Below are 15,332 nucleotides of genomic sequence, written 5' to 3' on the forward strand. Positions count from 1 at the left end.
GAGTTAGGCCTTTATTGGAGTCTCCAGCTCTTCATATGCTTTTGTAAAATGCAGGGACCCATACTCAACACAATGAAATCCAATTTCATTCAATCCAGTCTAGTTTGAACCATTTCATTCCAATCCAGCTCAGTACCATCCCATACCATTTTCCAACATAACACAACAAATATTTATTAAATGTCTTCTAGGAAAGATATAAAGACAAATCAATATTAAGTTACTGCCCTCAAGGAATTTATAACCTACAGTGGATTAGGAAGTAAAATACAAATAAATAAACAGATAAATAAATGCAAATTAATTTGAACAGAGAGAAGGCACTAACAACTAGCTAGGATTAGGAAACGTTTCCCATACAAAGTGGCATATGAATTGAAATTTGAATGAAACTAGGATTTTATATCCTTAATAATATTCTCAAGAGAATATGACTAATGCTGAGAAAGATACTTATCTGGCTAATATATGTCATTGTACTTTTCAAAAATCCTAGGTTCATTCTTGGATAGCTTGGGTCCAAGAGCTCCCACAGGGCTCTCTTACAGATCACAGAAACTTCATTGAACTGGGAAAGGCTTACATCATACATTTTCCCAATTGGACATTATTGTTGTTATAGTTGTTTATATGACCCCACTCGGGTATTCTTGGCAAAGACACTGGAGTGGGTTTGCCATTTCCTTTTTTAGCTTCTTTGACAGATGAGGAAACTGAGACAAACAGGACTAAGTGATTTGCCCAGGGTCGCACACGGCTAGTAAGTATCTGAGGCTGAATTTGAATTCAGGTTCTCCTGATTCCAGCCTGGCACCCTATACTCTTCACCCAGCTGTCCTTGGCTATTACTATGTTTTCTTAAAATGCAGGTAGTTAGATAGCCATGCATCTAGTAGCAAACATCAGAAAGTTTCCTGATTCCAAATCCAATATTTTTTTTTACACTAGACCACATAGCCTTTCCTTTTAGGACTAGAGTCCTTTGGCTGACTTAATTAGGACTTAAAAATAACTTACTGATATTGATTTTTTCTATTTATTGATTTTTATCTTTGAGAAAGGCATGGGCCTAAATCTATGATGAATATGTAATAGTCTTCATATTTCTAATTCACTAATTGAATTTTGTTACTTTCAATAAATAAGCTAATAATTAACACCTACATGTTTATGAAATACCTACCATGAGCAAGACATAGGATGGAAATAAACAAATAAAAAGTACTTTTCCCCCTTCTTTAAGTGCTTAAAGTCTAGAAGATGGAATAAGACATGGATGAAAGTAACTAGAAAATGTTAAGTGTAAGAAGAACAATTAATAGTCCTTGGAGATGTCCATATTCTTCTACTTTTTTTCATAGTAAAAAAACCTCTTACAGAAAATGGAAGATGACTTCTAATTGGAATATACAAGGGAAGACTTTATAGAAGTTTTATATTTATTAGGCTTTGGAGGATGGACAAGATGTTAATAAGGTTTTAAAAAAGAAGCAAAGGGTGAAGGGTGTGGAATAAAGACTTCATTGAAATCAACATATTTTCATTTTGGCTTCCATGTGCTGTGATTCATCTTAATTAATTAGGGTAAATTAGTAATGGCCATTTAATTAAAGTCTTTGTAAGTGATGTATGTGTGTACATAAAGATGTGACTTTGCCAGGTCATCAGAACATTTGAAGAGAATTTTGGATCAGCCAATGGAATCATTGGAATCATAATTTGAATAAATTTGCCATGAATGTGATCATGAGCTAGAAAGAACAATAAAAGCAACAGAGTAGAGGGCTCTGAGAGCAGCATATCTGAATTTGAAGGCTATTTGACAATTGTTAATAGGGTAATTTCATATAAGTCATTTAATCACCTTTACCTTCCATTTCCTCCTCTGTAAAACCATGGGGTTGAATTTCTAGGTGATATCTAAGGTCTTTCCCACCTCATACACCCATAATCCTATGAATTTTCATCTACAATTCAATACCTGGATTTTACTTAGTATTGAATGGTAAGTAGTTACTCCAAGGAGCTGGGCTCAGTTACCAACCCCATAGGTGCTGGAGAAAGGTACTCATTTCCTGGTGATCATTACTATTTTTAGCGATCAGTCTGATGAGATATTGAAATAACCTTTCCAATAATATGAATGATGCTAATGACATGGAATTAAGAATAGTTTGAGAGCTGAGGTCGCATATTTATTTTCTATTATCTCCTTGGTTTGGACCTGTTAGGATTTGGGGGAGGGGCAGTAGGGTAAGGGAATTTAAAATAGCCAGGACCACCAAAAGTGACTTGCAACAGAAAAAAATTTATTGAAATTAAAGAATAAAAGAAGAAAGGATTTTATTACTCTAAAAAAGTGTATATGCCAAGAAAAAGTGCAAAGGAAGAATAGAGAAACATTTCTGGAAACGTTTATTTTCAGGAGCAGAAATGATTTTCTTGTGTTACTTTTGTTTGTTTTTTAATTTTGTTTTTGTTTGACCAGACTGGTGATCTCAGTGATATAGGGAAGCTCCTAAGGAGAAGCTTCTATCTCTGAAGACTGGCACCTTCTTTGTAACTTTTGGTCTTACATTGCTGCCATGGTACATCATATTTTGCAGAGGGAAGTTCTTCATTCATTTGTCAGCCTTATGGTGATTTACAAGGTACCCTCTGTTCCATTGTAATGTTGCTTATCTTAGAGGACTTTTCTTCAACCGAATGGACCTTCACAGAAAGGACTGGACCATTTGGATCTCTTTCCTCAACAACTGTTTTGACCACAGTGGTTTGTGCCGAGTCTAGAAATGAACCAAACATGGCATTAATCTGATGTAGGTCATGCTCCAATGAGACCACAAGATCATGGGAGGTGGATGTGAATATAAGACACAGTCCTATTTTTGTTCTGACCCTAGATAGAATGTATTTGGAATAGGGTATCTTTTGTCATAGGTAAAAATCCATTGATTTAAATTGATGATTGCCTAGATATAGGAATGACTCTTATTCACTGACAATTTCTTTTTTATTAGTAGACACTTAAAAGTGTGAAATAAAGTGCCAGACAGCCCTCTTTGTAGTGGCCAGAAACTGGAAACTGAGTGGATGCCCATCAATTGGAGAATTGCTGAATAAATTGTGATATATGAATGTTATGGAATATTATTCTATAAGAAATGACCAGCAGGATGATTTCAGAAAGGCCTGAAGAGACTTACATGAACTGATGCTGAGTGAAATGAGCAGGACCAGAAGAGTATTATATACTTCAACAAAGATACTGTATGATAATCTATTCTGATGGACCTGGCCCTCTTCAACAATGAATTTGAACCAAATCAATTCCAATAGAGCAGTAATGAACTGAACTAGCTACACCTAGGGAAAGAACTCTGGGAGATGACTATGAACAGTGGTTCATAGAATTCTCAATCCCTCTATTTTTGTCTGCCTGCATTTTTGATTTCCTTCACAGGCTAATTGTACACTATTTCAAAATCTGACTTTTTATATGGCAAATTAACTATATGGATATGTATACATATATTGTATTTAACTTATACTTTAACATATTTAACATGTATTGATCAACTTGCCATCTGGGGGAAGGGGTTGGGGGAAGGAGGGAAAAAGTTAGAACAAAAGGATTATTTTCAGCTGTCAATGCTGAAAAATTACCCATGCATATAACTTGTAAATAAAAAGCTATAATAATAAAAACTAGAAATAAAGTGCCAGAGTCCCACAGCCTCTTACTGTAAAGATCTTGTGACCTCCCATGTGTACATACCTGAACTAATGGAGAAAGATTCAAAAGGGGTTGTGGAAGCCAGGAGTTATAATATCCCTTCAACTACATTTTTTTGTGGCCATGGACTCAAGTCCATTTGCCAACTTGGTTTGCCTTGTCTGCATTCCCTTTAAGTTATGAATCTTTTTTCTACCCATGATGTTCAGAAGTGATTAAAGAAGTGATTTGAGCTCAAATCACTTCTTTAATCACTTCTGATTCCTTATTCCTGAAAGCTTTGCTTCTTTTAATATAGCATGATATCAAAGTAGATTTTTGTCCACTATAGTTACTATTCATTGGTCTGAGACTGTAGTCCTTTGAAACCCACAAGTCTTTTTTAGACCAACTGTTGTCTAAGGACAGCTCCCTTATCTTGCGATTGTAGACTGACTTTGGTAAACCCTAATATAAAACATTACATTTGTACCTGCTACATTTCAGCTTGTTGGATTGAGTACAATGACCAAATGTGTTCGGGTCTTTCTCTCTCCTCCCCCCCACCTTTTTAATCCTTACTGTCATAAGATATGTTAGTTTTCCCTACAATCCTTGATTCTATTTATGTTTCCATGTTGTTTTCCCCCAGTAGAATGCAAACTTCTTAAGGTCAGGGACATTTTGCTTTTGTCTTTGACTTTCTAATACACAGCTCAGTACCTGGCACATAACAGATGTTTAATAAGTGCTTGTAGATTATGGATTGGCTTTGATGTTCATTGTGTCCAAGACCACATTACACAAAGTCTTCCCTAGGGATAAGTGCAACACTGGGAGAGAGCTACCCAAGAATACCAGATCCCTGCAGCTGAACTGCTCTGCAGTGAGAAGTCTCACTTGGTTCTTTTGTTTTCCTTCCTTCCAAGACAAATGACTATAGTTATAATAATATAAATGTAATGTCTTACATTTGGGTTCAACAAAGTCAGCCTAAAAAGCACAAGACAGGAGGAATATTTAAACAACAGTTGATCTAAAAAAGATTTGTAGGTTTCAATATAATAAAGCTGTGTGATCTTAAGCAAGTCACTTAATCATTCTCAGCCTCAGTTGTGGGGGTCAAATGAAATAATCTTTGTAAATAGCTTTGCAAACCTTAAAGTGTTACATAAATATTTATTGCTTTGTTGGTATTAATGGGATAGTTTTAACAAACCTCAGTCTGGACGTTTCAGATCTCTCTGACTTAAAAATATGACAAAACCATTGCTTGTAGGAAAACTTGAAATCAGGACTATTGAAAAGTATTCAAAATTAAGAGCTGTTGCCTCCCTTTTTCTAAAGATCAATTGCTGAGTTTCCCTGATTATGGCACTTGCAGGATTAAATAGCATTAGTACTTCTTCAAAGCCTTAGGTAATCTGAATTTGAAACAAAGAAAGACAAATTTTTTTGGCATCTCACCTTACTTCATGTTAATATTAAACTTTAACAAAGACATTTGTATCAAACTTTGGAAATGACAAGTCTTAGGTTAATAAGACTTTTATTGAGTTGGTGTTTTAGTATCTTTAGAATCTGGTCAAATTTGCTCTGATCAAATTCTCTTAAATTGATGACAAATAGCCAGATCTATAATAATGACTTTCCAGTCTTCATTAGATAGACAACTTCCGTAGAGGAAAAAATGTCCTTTCCTGAACATATGAATCTTTAAAAAAAATAAATACTTTGATGAAATTTGAACACATGGTTATATCCAATCAAAGAAAAGTTAAATACCTTTGACTTGACTTTCCGATTTTGTTGTTCCATAACTTTTGGATTTCTGACATGCAGATTTGCAGGATCTGTGAAGGAAAAAGGCCGCACTCATTACTTCTTACATTAGAGAATCCAGAAACAAACCTGACAAGTAAGACTATAGAAATCTAATTTCATGAGTTCTTTTTTCCCCACTTGTCACTTTTGTAGGGGACTAAATAACACAAGATCAACAGTGACAAGAATGTTTATATGCATAAATTTCATGTCATTAGAACTAGAACCCATATCTTATTTGGTGGAGCAATAACTCAGCACTGCAAAGTTCTCATTCCCTCATATTGTCCTCTTAGCAGACAGATGAGGAATTATGTGGGCAAAATGTTATATATATTATCAAGTATGGTCTTTGAATAAGTCTTCTTTTCTTAATAGCATCTCATTATAAAGGAAGTTTCAATGAGGAGGTGCTGGAAATGACTATGATGCAAGAATAAAATATATCAATAAAACTTATTAAAATATTTGTTGAATGTATACTATTATATGCAAAGTAGTGTACCAGGAACTATAGGACAATAAAAAACTATAAGACACAATTCTTGTTCTCTAGGAAATTGTAATCTGTGTGGGAAGGTAAGACACATAAACAAAAATATTATATTATGGGGTGCAGGGTAGGTATAGCAGAAATAGCTATGGATTTGTAATTCTAGGACCTAGGTTCTTATCTTAGCTTTGGTGGTAACTTACAAGTTGTAACTTGGTTAACTGAAGCTTAGTCTCATCCTCTATAAGATGAGACATCTGAAGTTTTTTTGGGCTCTAAATCTGGGATCTTGCTATCCTAATACAAGGTAGCTAACAATATAATAAGGAATTTGCCAAGTGAATGAAGAAAGGCACAGGAAGAAGAGAAGACTAGTCTAATTAGCCTTGAGAAGACCTACAATGTTAAGGATTTCACTGATTCCCTGGGTGACCCAAAAGCCTTTTCATTAGTTATATTTTAAGTGGAAATAACAATGACTTACCAACCTACTAGTGGAGAAACCAGTAAAATAGCAATAGAATATATAATCTGACAAAAAATAAATGTAGTGTACAGCAGACCATTTTAAAGAAATTCTCCTTGTGATTGGGGTAATTTAACTTTTTATATTTGTATTTGAATATATTCAAAATGCATAAAAATATTATAGTGAAAAAACTGTTACCTGCTTTCATTTTTCTTAGATGGGATATGAGCTTTTAATAAGTTCTTTATATGTATGCATCTATAAATACATATATATATATATATCTATATATATATATATATAGATATACAGCGTATTCCAAAAGCCTCAGAACAGTTTTAAGCTCTTTAAGCTTAAAGCTACACTAAGAATTTTGAAATATCCTGCATATATACATATATAATAGGAACCATTATATATTATATATAAACACAAATATATATTTGAGTATATTTATGTATATTTACACATATTAATTATATTCACATGTATTTATTTATATAGATTATATATTAAATGTGCATCTATGAATATAGATTATATAATATATTCAAATATTTACACATATATTATACATGCAAATATGTGTCCATGTACATATATGAATATTTATATTTAATATATATGAAAATATTTACATTTACACAAATATAAATAGCCGATACATATGCTATCATGCAAAGAGTATTAGATTTAGAATTGGAATTAAAAAGTGTGGGTTCAACTTTGAGTTATAGTCTGCCTATATATGTATATAGATGTAATAGGTAATATTATATGTTATATAGAAACAAATATATTCATATACATTTACATTTATAGATTACATATGTAAACATGTAAGTATTTACATATGTAAATATATATAATATATAAAAACATTAATATTTACACAAACATGAATAACCAATTTGTATCAAGGAAGGAGTATTAGGTTTGGATTTGGAATGAAAAGTCCTGGGTTCAAGTTGTAGCTATATGACCCTCAGAAAGACACCTTACCTCCCTGCCTCAATTGTCTCATATGTAAATGATACTTGTGCTACCTACCTTGGGAGATCAAATTAGATAGTTGTAGTACATTATACCTAAAGTTCAACTATCAACATTGATATCATTTTTTGACTAGGATAAGACAATGTGGAATAGAGACTAGAGAGTCAATCCTGGCATCAGGAAGATCTGAGCTGCAGCCCTGTCTCTGACTTATCCAGGCTATGTAACCTCAGATGACTCACTTAACTTCTCAAAGCCTCCAGGGTACTTATTCTCTTGGACTATTTTAAGTTATGGTTAAGTTAAGTTCCTTTGCCTAGACAAAGATGCTTTCTGCACAAGGAACTTTCTCCAGCTCTGAGAACACAGATTTAGAGCAAAACAAACATATAATTTGATCGTGACTTCTATGGCTGCCTAATAAACCTTTTTCAGAGAGAGCATGATATAGTTATTGAAGCTAGAAAGACCTGTGACAAGACCAATCTCAGATCCTTACTGGTTGTGTGACTCTGGGGCAAATCAGTTAAACTCTCAGAGTCTTAAATTCTAAGACCATAAGTCACCCAGGAGGTTGCCATTCTGTTTTGGTAAAGGGAGATTTCCTTCAATGGAGTCCCCAGATTCAATCCCTCTCTTCTATCCTTGTCTTCTTTACCCTTCCTCTCCATCGATCAAGCAGCAGTAAGTTTCAATTTCTTTTTCTAAGTAGATCTTCATGTCTAGGAGCTGCTCATATTCCACCTTCTGGCTTTCAGTTTCCGTTCGGATTTGTTGTAGTTGATCTTCCAGGGCCCCAATCTGGTCCTGGATCTGGGAGAGTTGAAGGCAGTAGTTTCCTTCTGTTTCTGCCAGGGAGCACTCATAGGAATGTTTCTGAAATCAGAATAAATAAAATAACATGCTAAATATGCAAAATGGAAACAACAGATAAAAATTTTTTCTTCTAGTTTGCAAATAATAAATATTTGTTTAATGTAGGAAGACTAAATGTGTGCATTTCCATCAGAAATCTTGGTAAGGTTTTAAATATATTTTCTTTGTTTAAAATCCTTTTAAATGAAATTTTCTTACTCCTTTTCACAATTTATTATTATTTTTTTTTGTGTGGCTTTGCGGATACAACTGAAAACAGAGTTTTACTGAGTTTTAAATGTACAAGTATTAGCATGAATAATAAATCCCTTGAAGTGGTGATGTATATTTGAATTTTTACTATTCAAAGTTGTAACAATGGAAAAGATGTTAATCAGTTTTGGCCTAATGTAAATAAGTCACATCAATTACTTTTGGGGATTCATTATCCACACTACTTGGGACCTAATTGTACTCTTCCACAATTAAATTCAGTGAATTTCTGTTAAGTGCCTATTTTGTAACAAAAAAAGTGCTTGTCATTGGGGATTCAAGATATAATGGATAGAATATTGGACCTATAGTCAAGAAGACTCCTCTTCATAAGTTCAAATCCAGCCTCAGACATTTGCCAACTGTCACCCTGGACAAGTCATCTTATTTTGTTTGTCTCAATTTCTTCATCTGTCAAATAATCTGGACTCTCCATTTAGCATGCCAGACAAGGGATGGTGCAGACTCTGGTTGAAGACTTCCAAATATGGGGAACTTACCATTTCTTAGGGCAGCTCATTACACTCTTGGAAATCTCAAATTATTAGAATTTTTTTTCCTTGAAATTATCTAAATTTGCTTCTTTAAAAATTTCACTCATTATTCTGGTTTTAACTTTCTGGGGCCAAACAGAATAAAGTCTAATCTTTAGAGGCAATGAAGAGCCATCAAAGACTGTTGAAGTAGAATGTATGATTAGATTATTATGGTTAGATCTATTGGTTTTACAATATGAGCTTGACAGATGTAGGGAGAAAATTGTGGAAACTAATCACTTTGATGACAGCACTCACATACCATGGCCATGATGGACTGGAGTTCAATCTCCAGGGTCTGGAGATTGCGTTTCAATTCAGTAAGTTCATTTCGGGCTGCTGTGGCTGCACCAACATCATCTGAGATTTGCTGTTGCAATGATGCACTCTGAAACAAAATGAACAGGATGGTTTATTGTCCATTATTAATAAGGTTGCTTCAAATGAGCTATGCCATGTTTCCTGAGAGATATTTACCTTTTCATTGAACCAGGCTTCAGCATCTTTGCGATTCTGCTCAGCTAAATCTTCATACTCAGCTCTCATGTTGTTCAACAGAACAGTGAGGTCCACTCCTGGAGCGGCATTCATCTCAACGCTCACGTTTCCACCAGCAGCACACTGCAGAACTTTCATTTCCTGAAACAGATGAAGATGCTCATGCTGAATGACATGGGGAAACAAACAAATTTCTACCAAATGAACTTCTTGCTTGGGGATGAGAAACAAGAACTGGGTAGAACTCTTTGCAGAGCACCTTACCTCCTCGTGGTTCTTTTTCAGGAAGGTTAGCTCATCACTGAATGCTTCATGCTGAATTTCCAGATCTGTTGTGCACAAGGTCAGTTCATCCAGCACCCTGCGGAGCCCATTGATGTCAGCCTCCACGCTCTGGTGCAGGGCCAGCTCATTTTCATACCTAAAAAGGATATTAAAATATTTGAGTTTGCAGAACAGAGAAGATTGCAGAACCCACCATTGATATTTTGCATGTTGGAATTTGTGGAAGTGAAAGCTCACTTTTGAGGTTCTTTAGTATGAAAATGCTAGTTTGAAATTCACATTGATCTATGAAAGAGAGGCAATGGAGAATAGTGGATAGAGAGCTGGTCTTTAAGCCCAAAAGACCCGGATTCAAGTCTAGCTCTGATATGTATATGCATTGTAACTCTGAGCATACTAAAGAATTCTAAGACTATAAGATATATAGACTATAAGTGACTTAAGTGATATAAGGTATCAGTCCTTCCATTTACTATTTCCTATAGCACTGAAATCACAGGTCTAATTTTGATCCCTAGTTATTGTGTTTAGCTGTTTTGTGGTTGTGGCCAATCCTTCATGATCCCATTTGGGATTTCCTTGGCAAAGATATTGGAGTGGTTTGCCATTTCTTTTTTCAGCTTGTTTTGCAGAAGAGAAATCTTCCTGACTCCAGACCTGGTACTCTATCTACTATACTGCTGTCCAGCTCCTAAGTATATATTCTGGAAGATCAGAGGTTCAAACTAGGCCTTCTGACTGCAAATCCAGAGTGCTTTTTGATACAAGAAGCAGCTTCCTATTCATGTATTTCTGTCAGTATAATTAGTCAATACTATTCATGTAATTCTGTCAATAATAATTCTGTCAAAATAATACACACAATGAAATGTGTGTGTATATATGAGTATTTTGATTAGCCAGGAATTTCATTTGTATGAAGAATTCCTATCTTTGAGATTCCAAGAGTTGCCTAAATCAATAAAATCTTAAGTCCACTTCACTTTTTTCCCAAAAAAGAACACCCAGTGCGGAAACTCCTTTCCCTGACACAGATCCTCTCTCCTACTTTATATTTTCAAACCCAAATCACTCTGGCTCTCATTGATTGGTTAACAATAGGTCACAACCCAAGCCTCTTTTGGTCATTGTTTGGGTTTTGGTGAGTATAAATAGCAATTGTTTCTGTTTTGGTCAGAAATCCTGAGGTTCTTCCACTCCCATATAGATTTTTGTTTCTGATTATATAAAAGAAGCCATTCTCTTTTTAACCTTTTTTAACCTAGTCTTAATCACAAAATGGGTCTTGCCTCAGACAAACCGATACCTGTTAAAGATCTCAGTTTAAAAAAGGCTTACTGCATCCAGGGTCATCTTCAGTTGACATGATTTATATCTATCCACTGGACCAATATGGCTCTGGAAGGGAAACTGAGGCAGGTGACTTTGCCCAGTCCAGTCCACTCTCACTTAAGTGTAATTCACTTGCAAGTTATAACATCACCTTCCCATGTCAAGGTCCTTTTCACAAATAACAGCAATATTCTCAATTACTTACATTTAATAACTTATATTTTTAAGTATCTAAGAATACTTACATTCTTAAGAGGTTAAGTATTTACCTATGGTCACATAAATAGCAAGTTTTCTTGCTCCAAGAACCTCTTTGCATTACACAATATGACTTTTCAATAAAGTGCTTCAAATTTATTTAAGACTTCTGACTTCCTTCAGGTTGGAAGTACAGAGACTATTCATGTTCAACACCATTCTGACTGGTTTTAGAGTTTGACTTGCCTTTTTTAATGAACTGTGTCAATTTTTTTTCCCTTGGGCAACTTGGTGTCCTAAGGTGACCCAAGAGGTCACCATATTAATGTCAAAATTTGTTATGGAAACTGAATTGACAACCCACTGAAACCCCAAAGTCTCCAGCTCAAGTGATACATCATCTTTAACCTCTTCCATAGCTGAAATTGTATCTGTGTGCTACCATATCTGATCTTTAGTAAAGTATTAAACTTAAAAAAATTTAAAGTCATATATTATTGAATGCCAACTTTTATATAATTACGAACTTACGTGTAACAAAAATTTCATATCCCTTTGTAAAATCAATTATATTTCAGATATTTATTAACTGTGTGACTCTGGGTAAGTCACTTAATCCTGTTTGCCTCAGTTTTCTCATCTGTAAAATGAGCTGGAGAAGAAAATGGCAAATCGGTTCACTATCTTTGCTAAGAAAATCTCAAACAGGATCATAAAGAGTCAAACATGATTGAAAAATGACTGAGCAAAAACCACAGCCTTTAAAATTTCTGTAGTTATTATTTTATGCATTTTCTTTACTCTTTATATGAAACTTTCCATTTTTTGGTTTTTATTATTTCTTACCTCATTCCCTCATGTTCATGTACTACAATTTGTCCAGTGCCATAGCTATGTATTATGGGTTGTTTCCAGTTGAACTTTTAAAGACACTCATCATTCTTCAAAAAGTCTTGAATCTCATTCTCCTGATGATCTAATTTGCATTCCAAATAGTAATAGCTGTCATTTATAGAAAGCTTTAAAATCTATAAGGCTCTTTAAAAACATTAACTCATTCGGATCTCATAACAACACTATGATGTAGGTATGACAGGTTTCATTATCCTCATTTTACAGATAAGTAAGTTGAGGTGTGGTGAGGTTAAATGACTTGCCCATGATCACCAAGCTAGGATCTATCAAGGACTGGATTTGAAAGTAACTTTTTCTGACCTCAGGTTCAGCACTCTTTTTTTTCCCTTTTTTTTTTTTTTTTTTTTTTTTTTTTTTTACCACCTTCTCTGTAATAAACACTCTCATCATAGATAATGTGGACTTAAATCACATGCTAGATGGTGCAGACTCTGGAGTCAGGAAGACTTAAATTTTACTCCATCTCAGTTACTTACTGTGTGAATCTGGGCAAGCCACTTAATCTCTACCTTTTCCCAATTGTAAAATGAAATTATAATAGCTAGCATCTATACAGTATTTACTATGTGCCAGGCTCATTCAAATCTGACCTCAGACATTTACTAGTTGTGTGTCATTTAACCCCTGCCTGAATAAAACTAGAGAAGGAAATGATAAACCACTTCAGTATCTTTGCCAAGAAAAGCCCATGGACCATTGGCCCATGAAGTCATGATGAAATGAATAAGGACAATGTGCCAGCTAAGGTGGTAAGCACTTTACAATTATCACTTTATGTGATCTTCATAGCAATCCTGGAAGTTAGCACTCTTATTATTCCCATTTTACTGATGTGGAAACAGATCACAATAACATTTATGTTCCATGGTTGTTGTGAGGATCAATTGATACAAAATTTGTAAAGCACAGTGCTTGACACATAGTAGGTTCTTACAAATATTTGTTCCTTTCCTCTCTCAAATTTCCTGTTGTGTCTGCACTTACTTCAGTCTGAAGTCATCTGCGGTGAGTCTGGCATTGTCATTCTGCAGAACAATATTGGCATTGCAGGCCGTGGCAGAAATAACCTAGAAAATAATTGAGTAGATCAGAGCAGATCTGACATGCTGACATTAGGAAATAAAAATCAAATTGCCTTCCAGATGCCAAAGTCATTCTGAATTTTCTTAATCTCTGAAATAGTTTTTTAATAGTTGTATTTTTTATATTTTTGCAAACTGGTGGGTATTTTTGAAAGCAATATATAAACAAGGAAAGGATATGTGATTTTGTCAGTATTGGAGGGTGTGTGTGTGTGTGTGTGTGTGTGTGTGTGGCAGGATCCCTGTACCAAGTGTCTAAGACATAATAGATAAATGCTAGTTAGCAAGGTACCTACATGGCAAAATGGACAGATTACTGGGTCTGAATGATTCATCTCGAGTTCAAATCTGACCTTATAATACTTACTAGCCTGGGCTAGTCAATTAAGCTTATTTGCCTCAGTTTCCTCATCTGTCAAAAGAACTGGAGAAGGAAATGGTAAATCACTCCATTGTCTTTGCCAAGAAAACCTCATATGGAGTCATGAAGAACAGGACATGACTGAACAAATTCCAGGACTCTTTTTTCCATACCATAATACCTTACTCATCTCATTCCTCTTTTATACTGGGGAAAATAATCTCTAAAATAATAATAACAGGTGACATTTATACAGTGCATTAAAATTTGTAAAATTCTTCACATGCATATTCTCATTTGATCTTTGCAATAACCTTGCTATTATTACTCCAATTTTACAAATGAGTAAACTGAGGCTGGAAAGATGAGTGACTTGTTTATGATTAGAAGCAGGATTGAAATCCAGGTTGCTCCCGACTAAGTCCCACAATCCACACCCTGTCAAAATAAATGGAAAAGTATGCCAAATGTCGATTTCTTACCTGACTTCTAAGGTCTTCAATTATCGGAAAATATCTGCTATAGTCATGATCAAGTCCTCGGCAGGAGCCAGGGCCAAATTTTTCGTACCATCCTTTTATCTTCTGCTCTAAGTCTGCATTTGCTTCCTCCAAAGCTTTCACATTTTCAAGGTAGGAAGCCAAGCGGTCATTTAGATTTTGCATGGTCACCTTTTCGTTACCAGAGAGCAGCCCATTTTCATTTCCCAGAAAGCCCGCACAGACACCACTTCCCAATCCCCCACAATAGTTCCCTCCAGATGAAGTTCCCACCAGCGTACTAGAAAAGCTACCCCCCACACCAGAGCCACCACCACACGAATTTCCAGCACCAAAACCAGCTCCACAGCTTGACAGCCTCACAGACCCAGGGCGAGAGCAAATCCGCTGGGAACCACTAGAAAGACGAAAAGACATGGTGCGTCAGGATAGATGGGCAACCCTTTCCCAGAGAAGAGCGCAGAGTCAAAGTATGCAGCTCCTGGTATCATTTGCCTTTTTATATCCAACTGGCAAGACACTTCAGTCTTAATTAGGGCAATGTCTAGTAAAACGCTATTTTCTGCCTAATTATCAGTTTCCATAAATTGTTTGATTTTTAAATGGTGTCCACTTGTAGGTGGAAAGATGCCTTGAGGATATTTTTCTATATTAAAAAGGTGCCAGGTGGAGTAATTTTAGATTATGGCCTTAACCTTCAGAATTTAAAATGAGTAATCCTATCTATTCTTACACCTCTGCAGTAAGTACTATATTGTTTCACATGAAAAGAAGTAGTATATCTGGAATGGGAAATGTTTGCTTTCTTTTCCCATCTTCCCAAAGAGGATTTCCATTGCCTTCTCTTATTAACATTTTCTTTCTAGTGGAAAGTGTGGTGAATTTAGGGTTCAAATGCTGTTTCTGCTATTATTGCCTATGGGATCTTAGGCAAGTAACTTCCATTTTGTTATCCAAAAATGAGGAAGAGGCTAGAACTGCTCTGAAGTCCCTGTGAGCT

At 35.1% G+C, this 15,332-nt stretch overlaps 1 protein-coding gene across 1 annotated transcript; it reads right to left on the minus strand.

Annotated features, from left to right (window-relative positions):
- Positions 1–2,298: 2,298 nt before the first annotated feature.
- KRT26 (keratin 26) lies at positions 2,299–14,789 on the minus strand. The gene is made up of 8 exons (XM_003768249.2): positions 14,315–14,789; positions 13,374–13,456; positions 9,924–10,080; positions 9,639–9,800; positions 9,424–9,549; positions 8,156–8,373; positions 5,501–5,568; positions 2,299–2,786 (listed from the first exon to the last, which is right to left on the minus strand). The coding sequence occupies exons 1-8, from the start codon at positions 14,747–14,749 to the stop codon at positions 2,635–2,637; spliced, it is 1,401 nt and encodes a 466-aa protein (XP_003768297.1). The 5' UTR covers positions 14,750–14,789; the 3' UTR covers positions 2,299–2,634.
- Between the last annotated feature and the right edge of the window lie 543 nt (positions 14,790–15,332).

Source organism: Sarcophilus harrisii, chromosome 4 (assembly GCF_902635505.1).
Source record: "Sarcophilus harrisii chromosome 4, mSarHar1.11, whole genome shotgun sequence".
NCBI classification, from domain to species: Eukaryota; Metazoa; Chordata; class Mammalia; order Dasyuromorphia; family Dasyuridae; genus Sarcophilus; species Sarcophilus harrisii.